Source organism: Haemorhous mexicanus, chromosome 5 (assembly GCF_027477595.1).
Source record: "Haemorhous mexicanus isolate bHaeMex1 chromosome 5, bHaeMex1.pri, whole genome shotgun sequence".
In the NCBI taxonomy this organism is placed as follows: domain Eukaryota; kingdom Metazoa; phylum Chordata; class Aves; order Passeriformes; family Fringillidae; genus Haemorhous; species Haemorhous mexicanus.
Genome location: NC_082345.1, coordinates 13,990,636 through 14,016,572, shown reverse-complemented (window position 1 = coordinate 14,016,572; position 25,937 = coordinate 13,990,636). Strand labels below are relative to the sequence as shown.

General features: G+C 37.6%; 1 protein-coding gene across 1 annotated transcript in view; it reads right to left on the bottom strand.

Annotated features, from left to right (window-relative positions):
• BRAF (B-Raf proto-oncogene, serine/threonine kinase) overlaps nt 1-25,937 on the bottom strand; it is an 80,852-nt gene that overhangs the window by 16,626 nt on the left and 38,289 nt on the right. Inside the window, exons 4-15 of the mRNA XM_059845942.1 lie at nt 22,914-23,017; nt 22,104-22,206; nt 20,579-20,727; nt 19,397-19,516; nt 11,087-11,246; nt 9,534-9,570; nt 5,176-5,312; nt 4,376-4,493; nt 3,564-3,648; nt 2,003-2,179; nt 804-850; nt 119-237 (exon numbers count right to left, since the gene is read on the bottom strand). Of these exons, the coding sequence (XP_059701925.1) occupies nt 119-237; nt 804-850; nt 2,003-2,179; nt 3,564-3,648; nt 4,376-4,493; nt 5,176-5,312; nt 9,534-9,570; nt 11,087-11,246; nt 19,397-19,516; nt 20,579-20,727; nt 22,104-22,206; nt 22,914-23,017 (1,356 nt within the window). The remainder of the gene's footprint in view (nt 1-118; nt 238-803; nt 851-2,002; nt 2,180-3,563; nt 3,649-4,375; nt 4,494-5,175; nt 5,313-9,533; nt 9,571-11,086; nt 11,247-19,396; nt 19,517-20,578; nt 20,728-22,103; nt 22,207-22,913; nt 23,018-25,937) is intronic.

Below are 25,937 nucleotides of genomic sequence, written 5' to 3'. Positions count from 1 at the left end.
GTCTTTTCCAGCTTAAGCCAACTTTTATATATCAGTGTGCCAGAGGGATAGGAGCAGGAAGTTAGGCCAAAGGTAAATGAATTTTTTAAAACAAGCTCACTACTTCCCCATTGCTTACCATCCATAAAATGGAACCAGACAACTGTTCAAACTGTTGGGATCCACTCCATCGTGATTTCACTGTAGCTAGACCAAAATCACCTATTTTTACTGTGAGGTCTTCATGAAGAAAAATATCTAAGGGGGGAATGTTAAGGAAAAACAGACAAGCAGTGCTGGTCCCGTCCTAAAGGAACAATGAACAGCTACTAATTTGCAACATGAACGTGACAGTTTTAACCATTCAGCATCATTGAAGAAGGCTGCCACATCACACAGGTTTTAAGCAGCCAGCAAGGTGAATTATGGTAGGTAACGGTTATGTAAGTAATGACTGAGTCACTGCTGAACAGACCATGGCCAGGTGGCTTTCATGAAGAGCCAAGTATGAGAAAAGCTGAAAATGTTCCATGAGCCAACTCACATAATCTTTTATTACTTGAAGAAACCAAAGGATGCAAAAAAAATCTTTGTGATACCAACTAAAACTCCCTATGCTATTGCAATTGAATCAAAAGACACAGTAAGCATCCCCTATTTTGTTATTAGTGATATTACCCCTTCTCAGTGAAACTTCTATTTGGCAAATATTCACACATGAACAGCTTTTCATATCAGTAAGTTAATTTCTGGCAGAAAAAAAACAAAAAACAAAAACCAGGAATGCTTTCACCTTCCAAAATTACATCTCTGGGAAAGGATACTATTACTCTTGAGGTCTCTGTGGATGATTGACTTGGCATGCAAATAACTGAAAAGGAATATCACAGATTAGGTGGGTTAGATAATACTTCACCAATCAACAACTCAAAATTCACTGTACTATTGAAACAAATTATGTTGACATTCAAACTGCACATTTATGCAGGCAGTCAAACTTCAGTTACCCATGACAGTTTCTGCAACATTCACAGGAAAAAATAAAATAAAGCTTAGACTTCCAGCTCAAATCTGATGCTACTACTGAATAACAAATATGCTCCAAATTCTGCTTTTCAATTCTAACTCAATATTCACAGTAAAAAGAACTTCACTAATTTTTTTTCATGCAATTCTGTGCTGAAATTTCTGCCTCCCAGCCTTAATGGGGACCGTCAAGACTTTGTGAGTTAGTCACAGCTTTAGATAAGGTGTTTCTAAATTGCAGGAGCTAAATGTGCTTTCCAGTCTCAATGTGTACTTGGGTACACTGACTGCTTTTTAGTAGAGGAGTGGAAAAAAGATCCCCTGATTGCAGCCTGGATAAACAGATGGCAGGGAACACAGAGGAAAGCACTTGCCCCACAGCAGATACAGCCTGAATTAGTCTCCCATGGCTCTTTGTTTAGTCAATGAGATTGGCACAAAACTGTTGGAAAAGCCCCAGTTTGTGTCTCTGCTTTGAATCGTGTTCACAAAACAGCTTCTGCATCTCCCCTACCTACAGATGGAGCCTGGGGAGATGCACAGGCTAACAGAAGGCTAAGGCTGGTTCCTGCAAACACCTCCACGCCTCTTGACTGAAAATGTAATGGAATACTGAATAGAAAAAATGGCACAATGAACTGCAATCATCATAGTGGTTTTTCAGCTGAAGTGCAACTTCTCTGGTCTTAAAGCACTGTTCTGATTTTGACACACAATATTTGGCTAGTTTGGTAAATTCTAACTCGATGGCCCTCTATGGGAGTAAGGATTATTTACAATCCTTAGAACAAAATAGGGATGTTCTCTTCAGATGTTGAAACCTGTTTTTCAGAGAGCTCTAATACTTTCACCGAATGCTTTGATGATTGAGATAGGACCCTGGGCTCAGCAAAGTGAGGAGAGAGCTGGCTTTATTTGCTAATGTCAGCCAGAGTGTGGAGGGGATAAGTAAACATTGCCCCAGTGCTCATTTGCAGACAAGTAATTCAATACTTACTCCATGCCTTGTGCAGTCTGTCGTGCAATATCAATTAGCTTGATCATTTCAAATTTGGTCTCAATGATGTGTAGATGGTGATACAAACTGGACCCTTCACACCATTGTGTAACAATAGCCAACTGGGGTTTTGTTGAATAACCCATGAAAAGCAAGATATTCACATGTCGTGTTTTCCTGTTTACAAAAACATAAGAATCAGGAGGAAATCAGGTCAAGAAATCAGGAAAACTCAGATCTACCACAGTCTACATATATATTTCCAAACAGAAGGTGTTGGGTCAATCTTAACTTTTACTATGATAACCTCTTACTGGGTTAATTTAATGAATTATTCCTCAAGTTAGCCTTTCTCATCATACTAACATGGAATGACTACTCTGGAGTAACTGAAAAATGTCAGAGCTCTTTCATGTTTTCTTTTATTAAAAAATTAACATGGGATGCCAGAGTGTGAGACTTTGTCCTTGCAGCAATGTGGGCTAGGACAATGCTGTGCTATGTGACTGTGCCTTTTTCAGGTTCAAGAATTTGTCAAGTGATGCTGAGAGTAACTGCTGAAGAAACAAAAAATAAGCAGTTTCTTGCAAATCCTACCACAAAGTTAAATAATGATGAATTCTAATGGAAAAAGGTAAATCTGCCTTGTCTGGTCAAAGGATAGAACAAGCGACTACGTATCAAACAAGCTGGGCTCCATCAAGGGGACTACCAGCAGAAAGCTGGACTAAGATGTTTGATTTCATTCAGTTCTGTCAAAATTCTGTCAAGAAAATGAAGAGATACCCAAAGTAGCACACCACAGAAAGCCTCTACTTCCACAACTATGAGCTTCGTGGTTTTGGAAATAACATTTTCCTAGGGAAAAGGCTGACCTTTCCTTTTCTCCCTGTAGCTTATTTGGGATGTTTCCACAGCATAGGTGCCCAGCTCAACCCATCAGGTCTCCAGGGACAAAAACTTTCTTGCTATTTTGTTTCTTAAAACACAATTATGCTCACCACTGCTCCAGACTGTACTTTGAATAAATGTTTTTTCACAATATATATTCTATCATGTCATGCTGATGGATCTTTGTTTAAGAGCTGAACCCAAAACAAATACCTCCTCTGAGGTACTAGAAGCAATAGACATGAGAAAAAGAAATAATGAAATGACTTTAAAATAATTATATTTAAAAAAAACCTCAGAGAAATTAATGTTACAGAACAGAAACTATTAAACACTAGATAATATGGGCAGGACTGCAGCTGAAAAACCATTAGTCATGTCCTCCTTCAATGGCAAAATGTGAATGAGAGGAAAGAAAGGCCTACAGCTCACACTTAGGCTTGACTGTGCATTGGCAAAAACTAGTTCTGAGAGCTTGGACATACAACTTAGGTGTGTAGACTAACACATACAATGGGTACTAAGAAATATTTTTAAATGGTTATTTTTTTTGCTTAAGTATCATCACGTAGGAGTGAGACCAATGTGTTCCAATGGAGATCTAAAAATTCAGTGATTAATGAAGCACAAATCTACACACATTATTTCATGCCATTAAAAATATTCTTACCTGAGCACTCCTACTTCATTTTTGAAAGCCTGTAACTGTTGAGGTGTGGGTGCCGTAACATTCAACATTTTCACTGCCACATCACCTTTAAAACAGCAATTTTTAGTAAGCGCCATTGATATTCCTCTCTTGAGAGAATGCTGTACAGAGCATCAGAAATTTTGGGATACACTGTTTTTTTAGCTTACATGAAATAAATCACTACAATTTTAAAGTAAGTCAATATTCAGTAAAATGTAGAAATACTATTCTTACTTTACTCTGAGAAATCACAGCCAGGCCAAAGCTATTAAAAATACCCATTTGAAATCCTCATTCATCAAGAGGCATACTTCTGCCTTCTTAATGTTTCATCTTTACCCTAATAATTTCTCAGTTCAGAAGAACCTGCAAGAGTTGAGTTTCCAAGCAATATGAATTTCTTACACTAGTTATTTAGCACACTACTTATTAATTTAAAACTCCTATTTACTGCCCTTCACTGCAGATCTCCCCATATGGTCTGCCCACATAATGGTCTCTACATTATGTCCACATCTCTCTAGCTCAGTGGAGCCCAGAACTGGGCCCAGCTTTCCAGGCATGGCATCACCAGTGCTGAGGAGAAGGATTGCCTCCCTCAACCTGCTGGTAATGCCTAGTGCAGCCCAGGAGCCCATCCTCCCTCTCTGTGGCATGGGCACACTGCTGGCTCAGCCTGGTGCCCACCAGAACCCCAGGTGTGTTTCTGGGAAGCTGCTGTCCAGCTGGGTGTGCCCTGGTGGGCACTGTGACCTCCTCAAGAACAGCTGTTTGCCATCATGGCCACATACCATGCCACTTTCCTTTGTAGACTGTTCCAAATGATCCAGATCCTATCCTTTGTCCAACTGTGATCTGTCCATCTGGTATCTCCCAATCATCACTTGAATCCCGTCGACCAAGAGTTTTCTTTATATACATGCAAAAACAATAAAAAGGAAGAAAACAAGTGCATTAGTGTCTCTGAAAATAGCTCCTTTGTTAAAAAATTCTCACCATCAATAATGTCCTAAAAAATGTTCTTTTTCTTTGTCTTTTGACTTCTCAACTTAGCCCTAAACAAAACCTTAGGACACAGGTATGCCAAATTATTACCTGGCACAAAACATTTGCAACAGCATCCTGACAGTGTTAAAACCAGAAAATATTAAAAAATACTTACTAAAAAGAAGGTAGTATTTCATTTTAAATTGTTAATCGTAACACTAAACTGTGAATTTTTTAAAAAGTGGATGTTTTTATGTTTTCATGTATTGTTACATAATAATTTGTTACATACATTTGTTACTTTCAAAGTTTATGAATCAGGGTGGGAAAAGTTAAGCTGTTAATGAAGGGAAAGTGGCATTACAATATGAGTCACACCAGTAAAAGTGAGTTTAGTCAATTATTTAAATTATTTATATAGCAGTCCCACAATTATTTATGGATATAAAGTGGGTTATCCCACTCTATTATTTATCAGTTTCAAGTCCTTGATCATTGCCATATTCATCTTCAAAATAATTTATAGAACTTGGATGAAAGAAAAGTGAGAAGAATATGGCTGTGTAATAATTCTACAAAAGGAAACAGCTGATCTTTCCCTTACCATTCGATTTCTGTCTTCTGAGGATGAGGATGATTTCCTTTCCCGTTGGGGTCCTGGTGATTTCTGTAACGCTTTTACATTGGTTAGTGACCCAGGCAAAGAAGCAGGAGGTGTTGCAGACAAACCTGCAGCTGAGCCTAAATTTCAGAAATAGGATAGTTTTATCTGTAAGAATCCACCTTGCAAGAATGTATTGATAATAGGTGCAAGAACTGTGTTTAAGATGTATCTATCTCTAAACATCAATGTGAATGTTAAGAGAGAGCAAACATATACAAGAATATTGTCCTAATATTACATTAGTGCTCATGTCTCAGAATTCAGGAAGAGACAAATCTATAGCAAACATCCCTGCATCGATTTCTATATATTTGATATAACATCCCTGTTTAGATTTATATATATTTGATATAGTCTCCAGTCTCTTGTTCATGAATTTACAAAAAGACAATGTCTTTTTAAGTAAGAAAAACATACTTTAAGATGTATTTTTAAAGTTCCATCAGTTTCTTTGAGAAGAACAGTAACATTTTAGTTAGCAGCATCTACCTCTGATATTTCTTGAAGCTAAGCTTTTAGGAACCCAACAAATAGCTGAACTACTGTACTTTGGAATCAAAATAGACTAAACGCAAATAACTGAAATGTTTTCTGGTTGAGTCTCCAAGTGCCACCTGAAAATCATTTGGCTGTTTTAAAGCTATCCGTTAGCAGAGAACTATTATTAAAAAATAAATATTAGACTTTAGAAAGGATTAAAAAAGCACAAGTACTTTTTTTAGCTAATTGAAGCATATTCTAGGAAACACAAAAAGAATAGTATGTCTGTGGCCTGTAGGTTATCTAAACAAATCTATGCAGAAAAACCTTACTAAGAGAGCTGTTTCAGAGCCCCAGTGGCCCTTTTCAAATAGAGCACTTCACCTAGACACTGCTTTTTAAAATACATCACAATTATTCCTAACAAGGTTATGCTGACCCTTCCAATGCAAAGGACATAAAATAGGGTCAACTGTTAATTAAATTCATGGTGCTTTGCTAAACAATGTATGTCATTGAACAAGACCTCTAACATTCCACTGCCTTCTCTCACATCAGTGCTCTGGGGAGTGGTGGAAGACAATACTTCCCATATTCTCTTAGAAGCTCCCCTCTTAAGCAAGAAGTGTCTCCTAATGGCAGCTAGGACTTAGTGACTTTTTAAACTGCTGCTTAAGTTCAGTCATTCAGTGCACGCTAATTTATCAGACAATATGTGTCCGTCACTGGACTCACTAAGCTAAAATCTATGCACTTGGAAGAGGATGCACAAAAATACATACCAAGAGACACAAAATGGGACATATCATCTGTAAACTGTCCCACATACCCAAGCAACAATAATGATGTATATTGTGCACCCTAACTACATTTATAAGCAATTGGAAGCCAGTGACCTGAAGGATGGACTTGTGTTCGTGTTATGGCCACTATGCTGTCATTTATTTGTTACATGATTCATCTGAAATCAAACATACATGGAATCAAATGTATGATGTTCCCAGAACATGAGCAATTTTCCAAAAGTTTGGGCTACAAATCTGGGCTACAGATTTCCTCTGCAATAGCAAAGATCTGGGATGCACTTTCTTTGCGGTAACTATAATCTCCTATTTAAATTTTAATACTGCAATATGGGAACACTAGCACAATGTTCACCCTTCACCAAAAATGCTTCCAGCACATGGCAGAACACTGTAGTTAATCTGTTCATAATAATACCAGATGGTCTGTTTTCAAGTTATTAGAGTAGAATACTTCAGATAATGCTGGATTTAAGTCAATAGCTTGGACTCTGAAGGAGTATGTAACATATTTCATTCAACAGTTTGCTTGTTGAGAAGACCTGACTTCTTACAAGGACTTCTGGAAGATCTTTTACTCAGAAGTTCAAAAGGTGAACTGCTCTTGATATATTCTGAAACAAGAGTCTTTGAAACAGCCAAGATGGTAGCATTTGAAAACCACACTACATGCACTGAACCATTTCTACACGTACTATGTAGAGATAAAAGTATGAACATGTCATGCTATTACTCAATAGTTGGTTTCTCCAGCATATGAAATCCCACAGAGTTTTTTGGGATTTTGTGCAATACAACAGATCCATTGACAGCTCAAGGCCTGAATTACCCTCACAGCCAATAACAGGAAAATCTAAGTGTCTTATTTTACATAGTATGGGACAGAAGTACTGTTTCAGTCAAATTCACTAACTAAATAAAAACTTCTAAAACCATCCAGAGCCCCAATGTGGTGTCACTAGCACACTGTCAAAATGAAGTATTTGTTGAAAGCTGACATGACACATTACTTGAAAAGATTGAGACCTAACAAGATATCAATGGAAATGTTTGTAATTCACATTTGATTTCCTACATCACTTTTCAAAACAGAGAATATTAAATATAGAAGACTGTTATAGCAGTAAACTGACTTAAACTGAACAGTCAAGGAAATTCTAAGTTAAGGATAATTTCATATTTAAAATCACTGCAATGCAATCCAATGCCCTTTGTTTAAAAAGATTATGTTAAGGTAGACAGAAAAACCTCAACCATGAAATTCCTTGCTTTTGAAGATTTAAGTCAGACTTCATTTATAATCATTTTCAAGCGTGTAAAGGTGAAAGTGAGTATGTGTGAAAAGCACATTCAAAGCATTCCAGCCAGGCCAAGCAAAAAACAGAGGTGTTTTGATAAACTCACACACTTACATACACACGGTGTGAGGGTGAGGCACAAACAGCATCTGTGGTTTTACTTATTTTGTTTGGGTGAAAACAAGAAAGAAGAGCCCAACTACCTCTGAACACTGGGCCAGGCTCAAAATCAAACACTATTTCACTGGGGACAGAATGAAGGAGGGGACTGGGAGTCCGGGATTGGTATTTCCGAAGACAGCGCATCAGCTGGTTCAAAGGGGCTGTTAGAGAGAAAGAGACGGGCAGGCAGAGACAGAAAGACAGACACATAGAAGAAATGAAAGAAGTCATGGGAAATAACTAGGATGCTTTGACTCCTAATCATAGATCTCTTCTGCACTTTGAAGGAAAAAAAAGTCAATTCCCAAGAACACTGTTTCAGGACTGGAAATAGCCAATTGCTTTCAGATGCCAAGCAGACGGTTTATGATCAAAAGTTAAAACCAACATGATCACACATTTAAATGTTGGACAAAATGGGCAAAACTCTGGAGAGCCACACCTATCAACACATACAAAAAATAGCTTAAACTGGCAATTTGCAATTAGTAGCAGGGTTAAAGGAAATTTCTTTCTTTAAAGTGCCTATTGCTGGAATTATTAAAGACAGCTCCATCAAACACAACACATCCTACCAAATACCAGATTTGCATGGGAGAAACAAAGTGAGTGAAAGTCCAGAGTACAAAACCTTTGAGATAGGAAAGGGTGCACTATGGTAATTCAGACCCATACTTATGGCTGAAGCAAGTTATAATCGGTAGGAGACAATTGTGTTACTGATTTGGAGTTGGAAAAACTGTTATATGCCTGCCCTACTTAGTATTTCTCTATTTTCAATATTTCTGCTTTATTCTTATATTCATAGGAATAAATACAGCACATAAGATGCCCTCTTCAGGACCTTGACAACCAGTGGGAGAAGTGACTTAAGAGGCCCGTGCACAACACATGAAGAAAAATAAACTCCCTGGCACTAGTTCTGACTTAACTGTGAATTATGGCAGTGAATTACTGAAGGAAACATAAAAAGACCTGGCTTTAGTGTAGGATCCTAATAATCTGCTTCCTAGAGTAGCACAGGCATGCAGTACAGCAAAGCAGCAACTTCAGCAGGGGTAGAGGGGGAGAAGAACCGGAGTATTTCAAGCTGCTTTAGGATGCAGCAGTTCCTATGGAAGGCTCATCTACCACGATGGTTTTCATTGAAAACCCCTGTTGTTTCCATGTGTGAAAAGGTAACAACAGGCATAAAAATGTTTGGGAAGTTGTAGTGTACCTGTGTGCAGCCATGTGAGTGAATAAGTGTGTGTGTGTGGGTGGGTGGGTGGGTGAGAGATAGAGTAAAAAAGTAATTTTAAAACTAAAAAAACTAGATACTACTTCAAAACTTTTTCTCCTTCTGTCTCCCCCACTCCCAGAATGACCAGCAAATGACTCAAATTTTCGTGAAACAAATACTAAGTTCATGGACAAGCAAATGTAAATTCACTTTTTTGTTCTAGTCATACTTTGCATTGTGGCTGTGTTTTGTAGAAGGAAGTAGGATAACTGGAAGGGACAAAACAGTTGTGTAATTAAAATTAACACAGTAGTTGGTTTAAATGCTACTTACCTCCCTCTCCTCGTAAACTCTGGTCTCTAATCAAGTCCTATGAAAAAATTAAAAAACCATGTTTAATTTAGGTATTAACATTAACATTCTGGAATCAATTGAGACGAATAAGTTTGTGAATTCGTAGTGTTATGTGTTGCCCATGAAATAAAAGTGGTTTCCTACCCTGACTTACTAATATCAATGACTCAAAGAACTACTACACTTCTCAAAATTAGGTTGCTTTAAAACAGCATCTCTCTGCCATAGAGAGAAATGTACACCATCCAAAAGAGATGCTGACAAAAAAAAATTGATTTAAAAACACAGCTGCTCAGTAGCAGAAATAGTTTGAATTGTTATATCAGAACCTGGGACATCAATTTTCTGTACTGAAGTACATCAGTCAAATGAATCCTGCTTTGTTTTTTTCTTGTAACAAGACACCTGATTTGCATAGTCAGGCACAGTGTTCTTCTCAGAAATGACTAACTGCAGAAGGCTTTCTTCACTTGCAATCCTCTGTGAGCTGAAACTATCTTTAGTAACATGTCCAGGCTAAAAGCAAACTACACTAAGGATTCTCTAAACAGAAGGAGAAAATTCTAGCAGTTTGCTTCTGTATGTCCATTTTTATAATAAAGCTTTTATGATATTTATTCCCTTCTTGTTCCATAATTATATTTGTTCCCTTAGGCACCTATGCTTTGCCAAAAGAACTGGCTATGCCCAGCTGCACCACTGCCATATTCCACATGCAAATGCCTACATAGCCACACTCTTAAAATTAACATTTCACCTTTCCCTCAGCTCACATGCAAAACTGATTTTGTGCCTCAGTGTACAGGCAGATTTCAAGACTGCTCACCCAAGAAATGACTAATTTCTAGAGAGCAGATTTAAGGATAAAATACGAACTGTGTATGTTAGCAAAGTTAGCAAAAGACAACATCTTGAAAGGTCCTAACTGTCCTTATGCTAATACCAACCATTATTATTAGTTACATTTCACCATCCAGAGATTGCAAAATTGTGGAAAAAATCTTAATGTAGCAGTTTCTGAACACTCCAAAGGAACGCTCAGAACAACATAAACTGGGCTCTTAAACTCTTAAGGAACTATCAGAATATGTGAACTCAGCTTAATTATTTAGTTTCCTTCAATGCCAAAATTATTACATGGAATACAAACTAAAAAGTCTCTATCTTGCATAACAATGTGTTTAACAGAGAATGGTTTGCAAGAGTGGTTACTGGCTACAGCATAAGTCTTGGGACTAAGTCAGAAAAAAAAGAAGGCAGTTGTTTAGGGCAGAATGTTTCTTTGAAAGGGACAGAACTGTCAAAAGGCAGTTCTGCTTCCAGAGAATGGATTGTGTTCTTACAGATCTCAACAGCAAAAAATAATCTATTAAAAAACCAAAAAATAAATGATCTTTGAGTATTCTGGCAGATCACTGAGGATTATCTTAGAAACATAACACACATTGTGTACACAATGAATTCAACACACTGATATTCACACGGAACACATCACATCTACTATTACTGATCCAATGGTCAGCAGTACTCACATCAATATTGACTGGCTCGATTGTATTGATGTGGACGTTGGGAGCTGAGGAGGATCGGTCGCGTTGCCCAAACTGATTCCGATGGTCTTCATCTGCTGGTCGGAGGGGCTGTGGGATTGGAATGGATTTTGAAGGAGAAGGACTAGGGAGAATTGGTGGTCTGAGAAACAAAGTCAAGGAAAAAGAGGATTTAGGTCTACAAATGGCTTCAAACACTGCATAGTGGGTGTGGTAAGTCCTTTTCAACTATAATAATACATAACAAACTGATCTAAAGCCCTGAATAAAAACAATTCATAATGAACAGTCTCTACTCCCCTATGATCAATTGCAACAACTCTCTGTTGCATCAACTACCTGATCACATGGCTGTGAAGTGTTCTGAGTTAAAATAAAGAAAACTCTACCATACAATGCCAAACTAGTAATAATAAATCTTGATCTGAAAAACTCATGCTGCCCAACATGCATTGCAGATAGCAAGATACTCTGCTCTGGTAAGTTTCGTCACCTCTGAGTCAATGCAATACACTCATTTTAATGGTAACCAATTGAGAACTAAAAATGCTTAACATCTCATATTAATGTTACAGTCAGACAATGTCACAAAACAAAATCTATGGATGGGATTATTTTTCAACAAAGAAAGAGTGAAAAATACATCTGGTCATTCAACCTAATTGATTAATAATTATGTATTATTGATACTAAAAACAACATGGCCAATGTATCATTGATACTAAAAATAAACATATCATCCTTTAACATCAACCTTTAAGAAAAACTTTGAATAGCACAATATTTCAAATGTTATTTACAGTGCTACAATGCAATAGGTATTGACTGAAAAGGTAAGTCTCCAGAATACATAAACAAGCTTCCTGAAGAAATGCAAACACTGCCAGTCATAAATGGAGATATAGCCTATAATTATGGTATAATGAATTGAATATTCAAAAGGCAAAACAACTAAATACTTGGGGTTTTTGTTTGTAAAAAGGCAGAAAGTCACTTCTTCGGTTACCCATTAATTTTGTTAAAGTTCAATAAACTGGCAATTATCTCTTAACCTAGTCAAGGTCAGTCACTGTTAAGCCTAATGATTCAATCTAATGGATGCAAGGCAAAAGGCTAATGAAAACATTTGCCACCTTTGTCAAAGAAAACTTTATGGTAAAATATACATAAAGGTTTTTAAGAGTTGGTTTCTTTTTCTAAGTTCTAAAAGAGGAATGGAGTCCTCCAGCCATTCAATGACTCATGAATTAATTATCAAGTCCACAAAGACAATGTCCACAGGGAGAAGCTTCAGAAACAAAATCGACAGCAGCATACAGCAGCAATAGGTCCTGATGCCACCTCCTGTAAGCAATGCTCCTTGGCCTCTTCAAAAATCTTTGGGGAAACTAACATTTTCAATAGGACATCTTGGAATTTTTTCAGAAACAGGTCTGTTTTATAGCCTGCTATCCTATCTTTCATTGAAAAGTTTATCCAGTTTGGCATTGATCCCAGAAATCAGTGCTATCTGTATCCTAAGTACCTGTCATCTTTTCCTTCCTGGCCAACAATCTCACAATTGAAAATGGCAAAACACAGTGCTTGTGAATTAATTTAGGTAACAGTCTAGTAAGTCTTCTAATTAAATACCTGAATATGTTTGGGAAGTGGAGCAGGAGAGAAGAGTAAGGGCGTTTAACCCTGCTTAACTTGGAAAAAAAAAAAGCATTTACCTACTGTCACATGACAGAATATAGATATTGGGAAGATACTGGCAAGCAAAGAACTAAAACTACCAATAGTCAAATCTCTGAGAAAGGGCCTTGAAAAATCCAGCATTTCAGTAGTTGTTGATAATTTCAGAACTATTTTTTTAAATGCAGTTGTACATCCACATAAGCTGAAGTTTTCATTCATTGCTACGCAAGTACCTACAGGTAAAATATTGCAGATGAGGAAGTTCTGAACTCCTGAATGTGTTTGTAAGTAAATCATGTGACTAGAACACAAGTGAGGAGATGGGACACTGCACAGATCCTTATGCAGGACTTGACTGACATTTAAAGGCACTCTATTTTCATCTTAAGGCAAGCGTGTCAAATGCTGCACAAAAAAAGTATCAGCAGAAAAGTCTAAAAAGTGTCTAAAGCAGGCCACTACTGTCATTGCTGGGATAGCTAACTCCTGCATAAACTTCCTGAGAGTTCTCAGGTAATAAGGGAATTAAGGGAAATATATCACAACATCCATCAGAACATTGCACCAGGACTGACTGTGACATACCATTTGAGCTCTGCCACATGACAAAACCAGAAGCAATCAGATATTCTGTGATTATGAGTAAGCCAAGGGAGTGAAAACCAGATTGAGGCAATATTGTTTCAATTACATCCTCCTTTGAATCATAAATGGTCATCTGCTACTTCTGTATTTCTTTCTGATCACAGGTCATCATGTCCATCATGTTGCTAACACAGACAGCATGTTACGTCATACCATGTCTGAAAACAACTTGAACAGCTTTTTCTAATCATTAAATTCTTACTGGGGGAAGTCCAGATCTTTAGAAAATAGGCTGATAAAGAATTATCTTTTAAAATCTTTTTTTCAGTCTCTAAGCTATTACTAGGAGAATCTCTGGGCTTTAGACAACAAAGAATCCAGAGAGGGGAAACTCATAAGCAGTTAGCCACATGCTCCATCATGATTTTATTAACAGGTGTCCTTGAGACACTTTGAAAAAATGTTGGTTATTTATGCTAAAGGGAATTTTTTCTTGAAAAAGATAACTAGTGAAATAAAGACAAAGGGTTTGCTAGCTAAGACAGCCTACAGAGATCACAAGCTCTGAAAAATATTTCCACCAGCTTCTGCCTGTGTGTGGCAAAAGCTGGATCTTGGTCTGCATCAAGATCTTGTTCTATCAAAATCATGTCACCACAAAGAACACAGCGATCCTCTGAGCTACCAAAAGGCTGTTCTTACACTGAAATTACTCCAGAGGAGTAGAAGTGACACCGGAGCTAAAAGGGCAGATATGATCATTTGGAAAAGGGTGACATGGTCTATTCCAGGCCAGTTCCAAAACTAGTTCTTAGGCTATGGAAGCACAGTGCTGACAAAACACACTGGAGAAAAAAAAAAAGAAAAAAAAGGCCCAAACAAACCAAACACACCAAAAAAACTTAAACAAAAAACCAATCCACATCCCCAAAAAAATAACAGGCTGAGGCTTAAAGGAAGACGCAGTTTGAATATCAGGATCTGCATTTCTGTTGCTCCTGTGGCCTTTGTGAACAGTTTACAGCCACCTTGCTAAAGGAGACCTTCTACAAGTAAGCAAATAAATCACTTTCTCCCAGCCTCCAAGATGTGGGCATTCTTTTAACAAATGATTCTCAGCTTCTAAGGCAACAAGCTGATGTTGTCAAATCTCAATCTAATATGTTATAAGCTTTCCAGGCAGTGGAAAAGCATGACAGAACATGCTTTTACCTTGGACCATATGTTTGGGATTAGCACATTGTTCCCTCCATTTTTATCAGGCAAAACAGAATGGTGTTTTACCAGGAAACAAGAATAACTTATATCCTTTACCAAGCATAGCAAGCCCATGTGTCCACAGATTTACTATACCACAAAAATGGGTCCACAAGAAAGAGTAAGGTAACTCAGAAAAGTGTCTGCACATGTTATGCTATATATAAATGAACAATTTTATAAAATCATATACAGTATGTCTATTGGATTTTAGAACTTGCAATGATATAAATAAGTTCACTTTACAAATGCAAAAGAAAATTTTAATACAGATTTTCCTATGTCCTTTACTCACCAATGTGATGTAGCATAAGTGTTTAAGAGCTGGTCTATGCAGGAAAGATTTTTCTTGAAATTTTTCTTATGATATGTGTATTTGGGCTTCAAGATTTTGTTGACTGTATTTTTATTTTGCTGTACTTGAGGAAATGCTTGAACTGAAAATTCATATTCACCTAGCTTCAATTAAAAGGTGTGCACCTACTCCTTTTTAAAAGGACAGCATCTCTCCTGGACTGAGATTTTCCTTCTCTTCCTCACACCCTGAACAAGTCCATCTCAGTTTAGCCACTGGGCTCAGTGCTGCACACACGATCTATCTGTAAGGCTGCACACTCATATCCAAAACAACTCTACTGCAAGCTAGAACGTGTATCAAGGCTTGTTTTGGACTGTTTTTGTTTACACCAGTGTTAACACCAAATTGGATTTGGTTGTTGTTACTGGTCTTAATGAAGAGCACAGTGCACCTTCCAGTTCCAAGCAGTTTCTTAGGACTGCTAAGAGTCTGGGACACAGTGGTATTTGAGCTATGGTAGCAAGTAGGTAAATTTAAATTGTGGAGGCCAAACAGGTTCTGATTTATTTACTGTGGTAATCCATAGACATTGCCAGAAAACCTAACTTTTTTATTTCTTTCCCCATCCCTGCAGCCTGGAAATACGCAATAATCCCAAATCAAATGCCAATGTGGAGAAAAGGACAGCAGTACCAGTTTGTAACTACAAGCTAAATATCTTTCTAGCAGCACCCTCTGAAGTCAGTCTAGAAGCATAATGGGACAGATCTGTAAGTCATTACCCCACACAAGTTAGTGCAGTTTTTTACACCATGACAACTTGTTTTCATCCATGTTGGCTTGTAGATGCAAAACAACTGCCAGGAGTATCACAATGGTGTGCACTCATTTATAATGGCCTTTGGGCCCAGATCAAAGCTGATGAGCCTAAAATACCCCATTGCTTCATATACCAGGGGTTATCAAGAGAACCACATTGTCACTGTTAGTCCTCCAAACCAGGTCCAGTTCACTAGCAGGGTTTTGCAAATAAAGTTTTGGAGAGCAAGAGGTTTCCCTCACCTGTTGTATGGACTGAGAGCTTTCTGATTCTGATACCAAACTTTTTCTGCCAAGCAAGAATGCATATCAACTCAACTTGTATATTGTAGGAACACTGGGAACATTTTCATGGAGAAACCTGGAAAAGGCCTGGTGCCAGAACTTTTAGGGGAAAAGTTCACTGTTTTACGAATTAAAACACAAAGCTTTTGCTCACTTATACACCACAGGATCTAAATGGCATTGTAGCATAAAATGTAATATTTTAAGACTATATCTTCGCTTCCTTGGCTTTTCAGAAACTTTTCTAGACATTCAAGTATCTTCAGCTGAAGCAGAATGATCAGTGAACAGTTGGAAGGCAGAAAGGAAAGCAGAGGTGTTTAATCACAAGCTGGAGTCTGCTCAAAGGCAAGGACTGGCAAGCTTCCAAGAACAGTGCACCAGACATTCCCCTTTTCTTCTTCCAACTTAGAAGATGAAGCATATTGGGAAATGCTGTTTTTCAAAGAGCCAAGATGTTGCCAACTTGCTTATTTCTCTTTTTCATGTATCTGAGACTGAGGGAACTGGGTTCACAGAAATTCTGTGCTCGTATTTTACGAGCCAAGATGAGGAAGAAACTTCATGACAATGCAATGAACGAAACAAATACAATGTCTGATATACATTTTCCTTACTTCAATTTTATTGCAAATGGCTCTTAGCAGGGAAACCTAGACTCTTCCTTCCATTTAACTGCAGATTGTAACTAAAACGGTTGTTCTGGCACAACAGGATAGTGCAAATGGAAAGAACTAAAATGGGACACAAAACCTGATGTTGAGGCCGGACACAATTTTATAAAGGGTTCAGAAATGAGAAATGGGACCATATGAGCTCCCACACCTTGGGGTGGAAAACCAGGAGGGACTGCCTATGGCTCACAGTTGGAAGAATGAAAGGCTACAGGCCTGGATTGCTTTAGGATGTTGCACACGAGCAAAGTGAAACAGTCCTCCAACATGTTTAGCAGCTTTTGCATCATGTCCAAGGGTCTTCCTTTATGTCCCCTTCTCTTCCAAACTTTTCCATTTGCTCCCATTGTACACTTTCCCTCTCAAACCATTCTTGCAACACAAACTTCGTTCTTTTGGGCACTTTGCCTGCTGCTGGGATCCCTTCACAAAGCTAGAGGTGAAGAAAGATGTTTGCCTTCTCTTTCCTCAGGTTTACCAAACAATTAGTAACATCCCTTCCTCTGTGAGCTGTTCCATGCAAGATGCTAGAACAGAGAAATCAAAAGAACAATTATTAATCTAGGAAGGGTTAATAAAGCACTAATTCCTCATATTTTCCATCCCATTGTTCAGCTCTCAAATTTCAATCCCATATTCTCCTCCCAGACAAGATAAGCTCAAATGTCAGCCTTTTTTTTTTAATTCCAGCTGAGCTGCTGTCCCATATTGTAACAGTCCTCTCTAATAAAACCACAGGTGAATACACGTTTTTATAGAAAAGGCCAGCTTTTTAAATTCATCTAGATTAATATTTCCACAATTATGTTCTTAAAAAGCAGAAAAGCATGTACGAAGAAAGGCATGAATCATAACTGGAAAAAGGTATGGACAGTGCTATATGCTTATCCAGTAACATATGAGCTACCTTCTGGAAAGGAAATACTACATGCACAGATGCTAGGGGAACACTGTATGACTAAACATGCATGTTACGTATGAATACCAGCTGATAATCATAAACCATTTCCAAAATGAGCAGAATTTTGCAGGCATAATATATGGCTTTGTTTTGTTTATCAATAAAGTGGACAACAAAGCAAAAAAGCAGAAAGGATCTGCTTTACTTCTTCTGCAATTACACACATTTATAGATGCAACACTTGAGAAAAGCTCCTAAACAGCAACTAGGAAGTGTATTTAAATGTTAACTTTTTTATGTATGTGAAGGTAAAGATCACAAGGCATTAACCAACCTTGGTCTAAATCTTTTCCTTCTGTTTTCACTTGTCAGAACTAAGACTGCCTGAAGTACTGCACGTATCAAGATAATCCATATTGCTGTAACCTCACAAGCTGGTAAGAATGGACCAATGTGATGCAAAGGTAATTGGAAAGTAGGACAACTTAGAATATTAAGAGTAGGGCTATATAGTGTCTTCGACATCCACTAGTGTTTAACACAATTGGTATGAACAAGTTTCTTCATGAATTAATAGTTCTAGCCCAGTTACAATTTTGGCTGTAGCACAACAAATACTTGACAAGCAGCCTTGCCCACAATCTGCTGTACCAATATCTACAGGATTTAAAGGCAGCATTCACTACCTTGAAGAAGTACTTTTGAATTCACTTGAATCTGCACAAAATAGAACAAGCAGAAACATAATCTCTGTACTTACCAAGTGAGGTTCCCTCTGCAGGACTGTCAATCTATTTTCCTGGGCTGCATTTTATTTGGTCTTCTATAAAACAGTCTTGGCTGTCCAGAAAATTTATCTTCTAGTTAAAGAGTCCAGAGGTGCCTGCGTAGCTTCCAGTGTGTTTTTGCTTTAGTTTAGGCACAATTTTCACTAATCCAAGAGAGCCTCTCTGCCACATTCAGCTCAACTCCACACAGCACACACATCCTGGGAATGGTTTTCTGAAGGCTTCTGTATTTGGTGTTCTTAATATATGCACCAGACTTCTTGAGTGTGATATACACCCCTGAGTTACTCTTGCCAGGACATTTGTTCAACTACCTGATAGTGGATGGTGTTATTGATCTCTTTGCTACTGGGAACATAATTTAAATATGGTCTGTGATCTCTTTACGGAGAAAGGGTCCAGAATCTTTGTTGGAAATGGTGAGTTTTAGAGGTCTACTTTTACAAAACCTGGAGCTGCAGCAACAGATGTTATTGGTATACCTCAACATGAACAGGAAGAAGACAGCTGGACTGGAGGACACTAAAGCAGTGTATGTGGAAAAGCTCCTAACACAGTATTATGAACCTGGACCTGGCACCTGTTCACATCAGCCTTATAGTAATGTGGTTTATTCTCAAACTGACGTGTCACTTCAAAGCATAGAAACTATAATTTAATAACCAACTTAAAGAATTTGTGAGGATATAATTTTGGTTTATATTAATTTTAAGTATAAAATCTTTCCAGTTTAGACCAGATCTATGCTACTACGTAGAAGAAATCAGTTTAACAGGTAATAGCCCAATTCTACAGACAGTTACACACATTTTTAACCTAGGCTCATTATTAATTAATGGAATTTGTGTGAATGAAAACATTCACTTCTTTTAAGTTAAGCACAGGTGGATATATTTGCATGAGAAGCCAGATTACAACAATGCAGAGCTGCACAGCAATACTTTGAGTGTTTCTTAGCACAGTACTGAAAAGTTATGTTATTAAACAGCAGGAATAAGTTCATACCCAACAGAATCTGAGGGGGGCACTGAAGGGTATGATCCAGATGCTGGGGTGGTCTCTCCTAAGGAGGCCTCCTCTGGTGGTATGGGGTGATGTTCAAAGAACTTGGAGACAAACAGCAAACTGTGAGGCAAGAACAAAACAAAAACAACCTAACTTGTGCAAAACCCAGAAGTTTCACAATATAATACTCAAAAACTACAAAAAAGATCCCAAACCCCAAAACTTCATTGATTAAATTCTAAATTTAAAAATAAGGATCACACACATTAAATCTGCAAGATATGTTAAAAGTATTATTTACTTCACAGAGGATCAAAAGATGATGCCTTAAATATAAACTTTGTGGAAATTTATTTTTTAATCTTTTAGATGGAATTGTAAACATCTGGTTCTTCAAGAATGCACAACTTATATCTATCAGTACCTAAATTTACACCCTGAGCACAAACTCCAGAGATGCCAATGGAAACAATTACAAATACCAAAATAAACTAAAATTAAATTTATTCTTGGTGAGAAAAATAGCATTTGAAATTATTCCTTATGCAAAAATCTATTTAAAAGACTTAATAGCCTCTGGTGAAACCAATCAAATAGAACAGACCCAGTTCACACCAGATCTTAAATCTACATCAAAGACTTATTTGAACAAATAGTTCAGTAACTCAATCCAAGAACACTGGACTGTTTGGATCATTCTCTTTTATGTTTCTTACCTAGGCATTAATCTTGCTAGCAGATTTATTTTCAATTATTGTAAAACCAACTGCAATTTCACTATAATCAACTACTGTCTCTTAACATTTTTTCAGGTTGAAGACAATAAAGCCACAGCTAAATTTCAAACAAGGCCCTAGCCATCACACAATAAAGAACCAGTTTTGATTAATAATAACAACTGTGAACAATGAGTAGTCTGTCTGATACAGTCAAGTGCTCAGCAACCCCATTCATGCTTCAAAAAAAAGTACTTCACAGACCAGCAAAGAAACATGAACTGATTGTCAGAGCTAGCACAGAAAGAGTATGAATTAAGCAGTCTCACAAGAACAGTTGAACTACTATTTTTTTTTTTTCAGGCACCTCTGCTGACTTCCTGAATTACAGACTTAACACAAGAAATCACTGACAGCTGTACACTTGCTAAGAGGCTCAACTTGAAAATCAATTGTGATTACTTACTCAAGTTGGTCATAATTAACACACATCAGTGGCACTTCTGTACTACAGCGCTGGTGAAATTTGTAGCCACAAGTCTGGCAGCGGAACCCCTGGAAAAGCAGCTTCCGACAGAAATCGCAGAACGCTAACGTGAAGAACGTTTTTCGTACCTACGTTGGCAAAAATAGTCACAATTACCCTGAGCCCTTCTGTAAGCCCAAGATAGGCTATTTGCTTTTACCTCCCTCAAGTGTACTCAAAAGTCTCTTTTGTGATGCTGGAGCTACAGTTTTATGTATCAAACGGATTTACACAAAAGATCATAATCTCCTTTTTGAAACAGTTTTCATGCACTACAACATTCCTTCAACTGTTTCTTGGAATTAATGCTTCACTTCACTAGCAGTAAGAGCAAGAGCAAAAAACTTGAAGCAAAACTTCACTATTATCATGCTAGACACAAACATTGAGAATTTATTTGGATACAACCTATAAAACCAAAAGCTGCTGAAATACTAATTTCATTTTCTAACTTTTCCAGAAGTCAAAGAACATTTCTATCTAATACTGACAGGACTGGAAATACACTGGCATATATATATATACACACACACACACATATATACATATATACATATATACACATACACACACACAGATACAGACATATTACACATATATATAGGGTTTCAATGTATGATTGAATATATAGTTGTAATTTTGACTACTGAAACTCAGATACATTCAGAATCACAGAAGGGTGATCATGCATTCTCCCCAGATTATAGGGGGGAAATGATTTAGTTAATTTTCAAATTCAGCAATACCCAGTGTAAAAACACATTCTTAGTTCTATTATTACATGTAATAATCAGAATTTTAGTGGGATATAAAAAATGTGAGCCTACTAGAGTTCACCTAACTAGCCAAAACCCAAACAGCCTGTTTGAGCTAAATAGGTTGAAACAGCTTGCAGATAGAATTTTGCTATGTTTTAATCTGAAATAGGAGGTCTTTCTTTCCCAGTGTGACAGACATTATTTCCAGGATTTTGTATGTAGCTGGAAACATTTAGACAGATTCTGTTTAGCAGCTTCCATTTACTTGGTGCCTTATCAGGTCAAAACATATTTGTGCACTGCATCATTGATGATGTCAGCACTGCTCTGGGAATAGTTAGTTCATTAGTTAATTGCTGCTGCAGAGCCAGCAGGGAGGCCCAGAATACATTTTATAGATACAGCAATACAAAAATAGTAGATTATTACAGCTCTGCAATGCAGTACTGATATAAACCTCTTACATTTATAGATTTTAGAGGGTGTATTCCAACAAAACGTGAAAGTTTTAAGGGTGATCAAGTACTCTAGCATCACTTATTTCAAATACAATTCTATCAAATTCACTTAAGCTACTGTGATTAAAAACTTCTTTTGCAACTCCCACCACATCCCACAGATGCAAAGTATTCCAAGTTGGTAATTTAAATTTCAAAGTATGAAGTTGATGTAACCCCACTCAGCATCTCACAAGACCCAGTACATACAAAATTGTGTGTCGTGAGTGGCACATTCTCCAAAACTTCCACATGCAACTCCTCTCCTGTGAGCCAGGAAATGTCTGTGTCCCAGCCAATTGGCTTCTTCTCTCTAAAGTGAAAATAAGCCTCTCATTAGCATCAGCACACAAGCCCTTGCATGTCTCTTGCCAAAGTTGTGAGATCAGCTAAAAAGTTACACTGTGGGGGTTGCTACCCATCCAATTGCAGGAAACTTTAGAACAAGACCTTAGGCTCAGTACATAGCAAACAAAGCACACCTTCCCTGGACAAGCTGCAGGAAGGAAATGCACTTTTTCAACCAGCACCAGCAGCGGCCAGTTCCTTGTTTCCTACATGGCAGATGGATTTTTGATCAAATAAAGTGTTTGCGAAGGTACCTGTTGTGTAAGAGTTCCACAGAGATAGCTAATGGTACACATGAATATACAAATTTTTAGGGCTGAAAACTCTTTTTCTTCCTCCCGAGGGAACTCTATCTTTAGTTAAGAATGCATTAAAAATGAAATAAAATGAAATAAAAGTAAGAAATTAACACAGCCTATTTAATACTTCTTTGGTTAGCATGAGTTTGATTAAATGAGCATTTTGCCATAATTTCATACTACTAAATATTATGCCTGAGCCTTTTCCTAGGAGTTAGACATTCTTTTCAACATGTCTGCAATGTGCAAACTGTTTAGTGCAAAGTATCATAAAATTCTGAACTTTGTAAACAACCTCTGGATAGAACTGGCCATCCTGGGTAGCTCCAAAAATTGATTCTTAGAGCAAAAAAGCATCCCACACAAACCATACCCATCTTGTATTCTGTAAACAGCACAGCATTCTGGAATAAGACCTCTCATCATCAGCGCTTTTTTTAGGCTGTCTCGGACTGTCACTCCACATCTTGCTGGAACCTAGAGGTCAAATACAAAAGAAATTAGTTAAAACAACTTCCAATTTATCCCCCAAAACTGATGCAAACATTTTGACCCTCAAGTGCTAAAACCCACTCTTCAGGATGCTTTACAGAATTGTAGGTCAGAGTTTTCCAAAACCTTTTCTGTATCAAGAAAAATTTTCTTGCTGAATAGTATATGAAGAAAAAGGCTCAGCTAGAAGAGCCAACAAGCTCTACACATCTATTAACATTTGGAACAGAATCTTCATTCAACTCCAAAAGTGAATTTCCAACTCTCTCAACTAGAAGAAATTGGAAACATAGCACACAGATAGCTAATAAGTACATACAGCTTTAATTTTACAGGCTGGCCTGAACATAAGTGGGGAAACATGCCAAGTGAAATTAAGTGAAGGAACTAACTTGGACTGCACTCAAAAAAACATTACGATAAAATGTAAATATTTTATTTTCTATTTCTAAAACAGAGGATAAGCATGCAAACAAGTGAAACAAAAGTCATCTGAGTCAGGCAGACCATCACCTCTCACTTTAACCTATATTTGTAACTCTACAAATATGTCTTACATGCAAATACATTGCTCTTCTCTGTTTCCTGGCTTGAAAAGTTTAGATAACTAACAGGATGGAAAGAATGGAGAAGCATATTAAAACTAGCCAAATCAAGAACTCCATACTATGTAAAGGTATTTTCCTCACTTCTAATTGTAGGCATATCTTATACAAGTAAGTAGATCATCTCTAGGTAAACCTGTGATTTAACACTGTATAGTGTCAAGCCATAAAAAAGAAGAATACATGATCTGGTGATTAAGTGTAGTTAAGGTATTGAATATTATGTACTAACTATTTTTAGAACTCAGTAGTGAAAATATGTAAGTCAGGCACTGTACACACTGGGCTATCGCCTAAAATCACAGACAGTACTTTGAACACAAATCAGAAGAAAAACCTACAAACTTAACAAACCTGACAAGTCTGTCTGAACACCTGAAACTCAAATCTAGCTTGCAAGTGGCTTAAGCCAGAGCACTCAGTAGCCAAAAGCAGTCTTTTAATCAGCTTCCACTGGCTTTGGATTGGAGCCTAGTTTTTGTTCCCTGCGTTTAAATTTCCATGGGTATTTAGGGGCTCTATGTCCTACTTAAGCATGACAGTGCAAAGTAGCAGCCTGTTTCAAGTAGCAGTGTGAACACCACTTGAGGTTACACTATATACTGCATTTCTAGAACTCTAACATATGTGCTTTCAGAAGACACAAATTAAAGGAATATTTTGCTTCACCATCTTCTTCCCATTAACATGAGAGAGCCTCTTTGCAGGATATTTATGCATTTCATCTGGTCAACACAAACATTTAAAAAAAGAATATTTTTCTGAATTTCTTGAAAAAAACATCCCATAGCACACTACTTTAGAATCTTGATATTCAGCCTTAGGTGACTTTGGTTTACACATTGTATTATTTTTTAATGCATCTTTCTATTACTCTAAGTAACTCCTTAGAAAGGAACTCCTCTCCTTTCTCCAATGATGGAGAGTATGACTCATTCTTTTATACAAATGTTGAGTCTAAATTGTTATTGTTGTATTGATACAGCAAAACATCTATTAAAGATTTGTCTTGACCTGCCAAGGTGATTAGAAATTATAAGTGAAGTTGTATTATAAATTCTGTATTATGTTACTTATAAATTGCACAACATTGATTCTGCTTGTAGAACTCATGTGCCATTCTAATAATAAATTCTGTGCTATGCTGATCAAAATATCTTGTTAAGAAAATAACTCTTTAATTGTCCCTCTGATTAAGTGCCATCATCATTCTGTCAAAGACCCCTAAAAGAACCTGTCTGTCCCCTCAGTGTCCTGTTCTATGCCTCCAACATATATATTTACAAATGGAGAGCAAATATTTTTAAGAATCTGACTGAAGTCTCTGAGGATTTCAGGTGTGCTCCAACCTTCCCCCCACACTAGATCTGATCAGGAGCCATTTCAATGGAGGAAGCAACTGTTCTTTGGCTCAAGGCTATTTTTCCTCTAAGCTCCTGCTGGACTGAGGTTGAGTCCCCACAGACAATTCAGGTCTACCTTTTCAGCAACCTCAGTCACTTCAGCACTAATATCCACAGTGGCAGAAGAAACTGAAATACTGCAAAGCTGGCAGCCAGAGATGGGGACTAAAAGGAGAATGAAAAGAGCCAGGAAAGAGGCTAGGCGTGAAGGAGAAATGGGAGGAGAGGGTCAGGAATAACTTCAAGAACTGAACATGCAGGGAAAGCATGTGTATACTGGGAGAGGGAATTGTGATCAGCAGGCTGGTGGGAATCAAACAAGCAAGATAGAGGGAGGACAGACTGAAGAGCTGAGGCCGAGGGCAGGGAAAAAATGACGTGACTGAACCACCTTGCAGGGAGAACTGTTTGCCAACACCTGGGGAAGTACTGGAAGTACATCCTGAACAGGAGGCTTTCAAGCTGTGACTGGGAGAAAAGGTGGCTTGTTTTGTACAAGGACCATCGGGGGAAGGAGGTGCCTAGGAGCAGCAATAGAACCCAGCACAGAGGAGGAGGAGGTTCTATCTTAGGCAGAAAATTCCAACAGAGTTAAGTATTAAAAGAAACCAGGTTAGTAAAATCTTGACCTGTGTGATGGAGTGGAACAGGACAAGGAGGAAAAGTCAAGCAGTAGGAAGATTACTAACATTAAAGAAGAGATAAGCAGTCTTGTGGTCACTGGAAAACATTTTCTTCCTCCAGCACTGATCCTCCATAAATGATGACAACATCCTCCAGTAACTCATGAAGCAAAGAAATGCATCAGGAACCTCCAAGCTGCAATGCTATTAATTAATTGCACTGGTGTAATTTTTTTCCTTTTAATTTTGTCAACAACAAAATTTATGAAGTTAC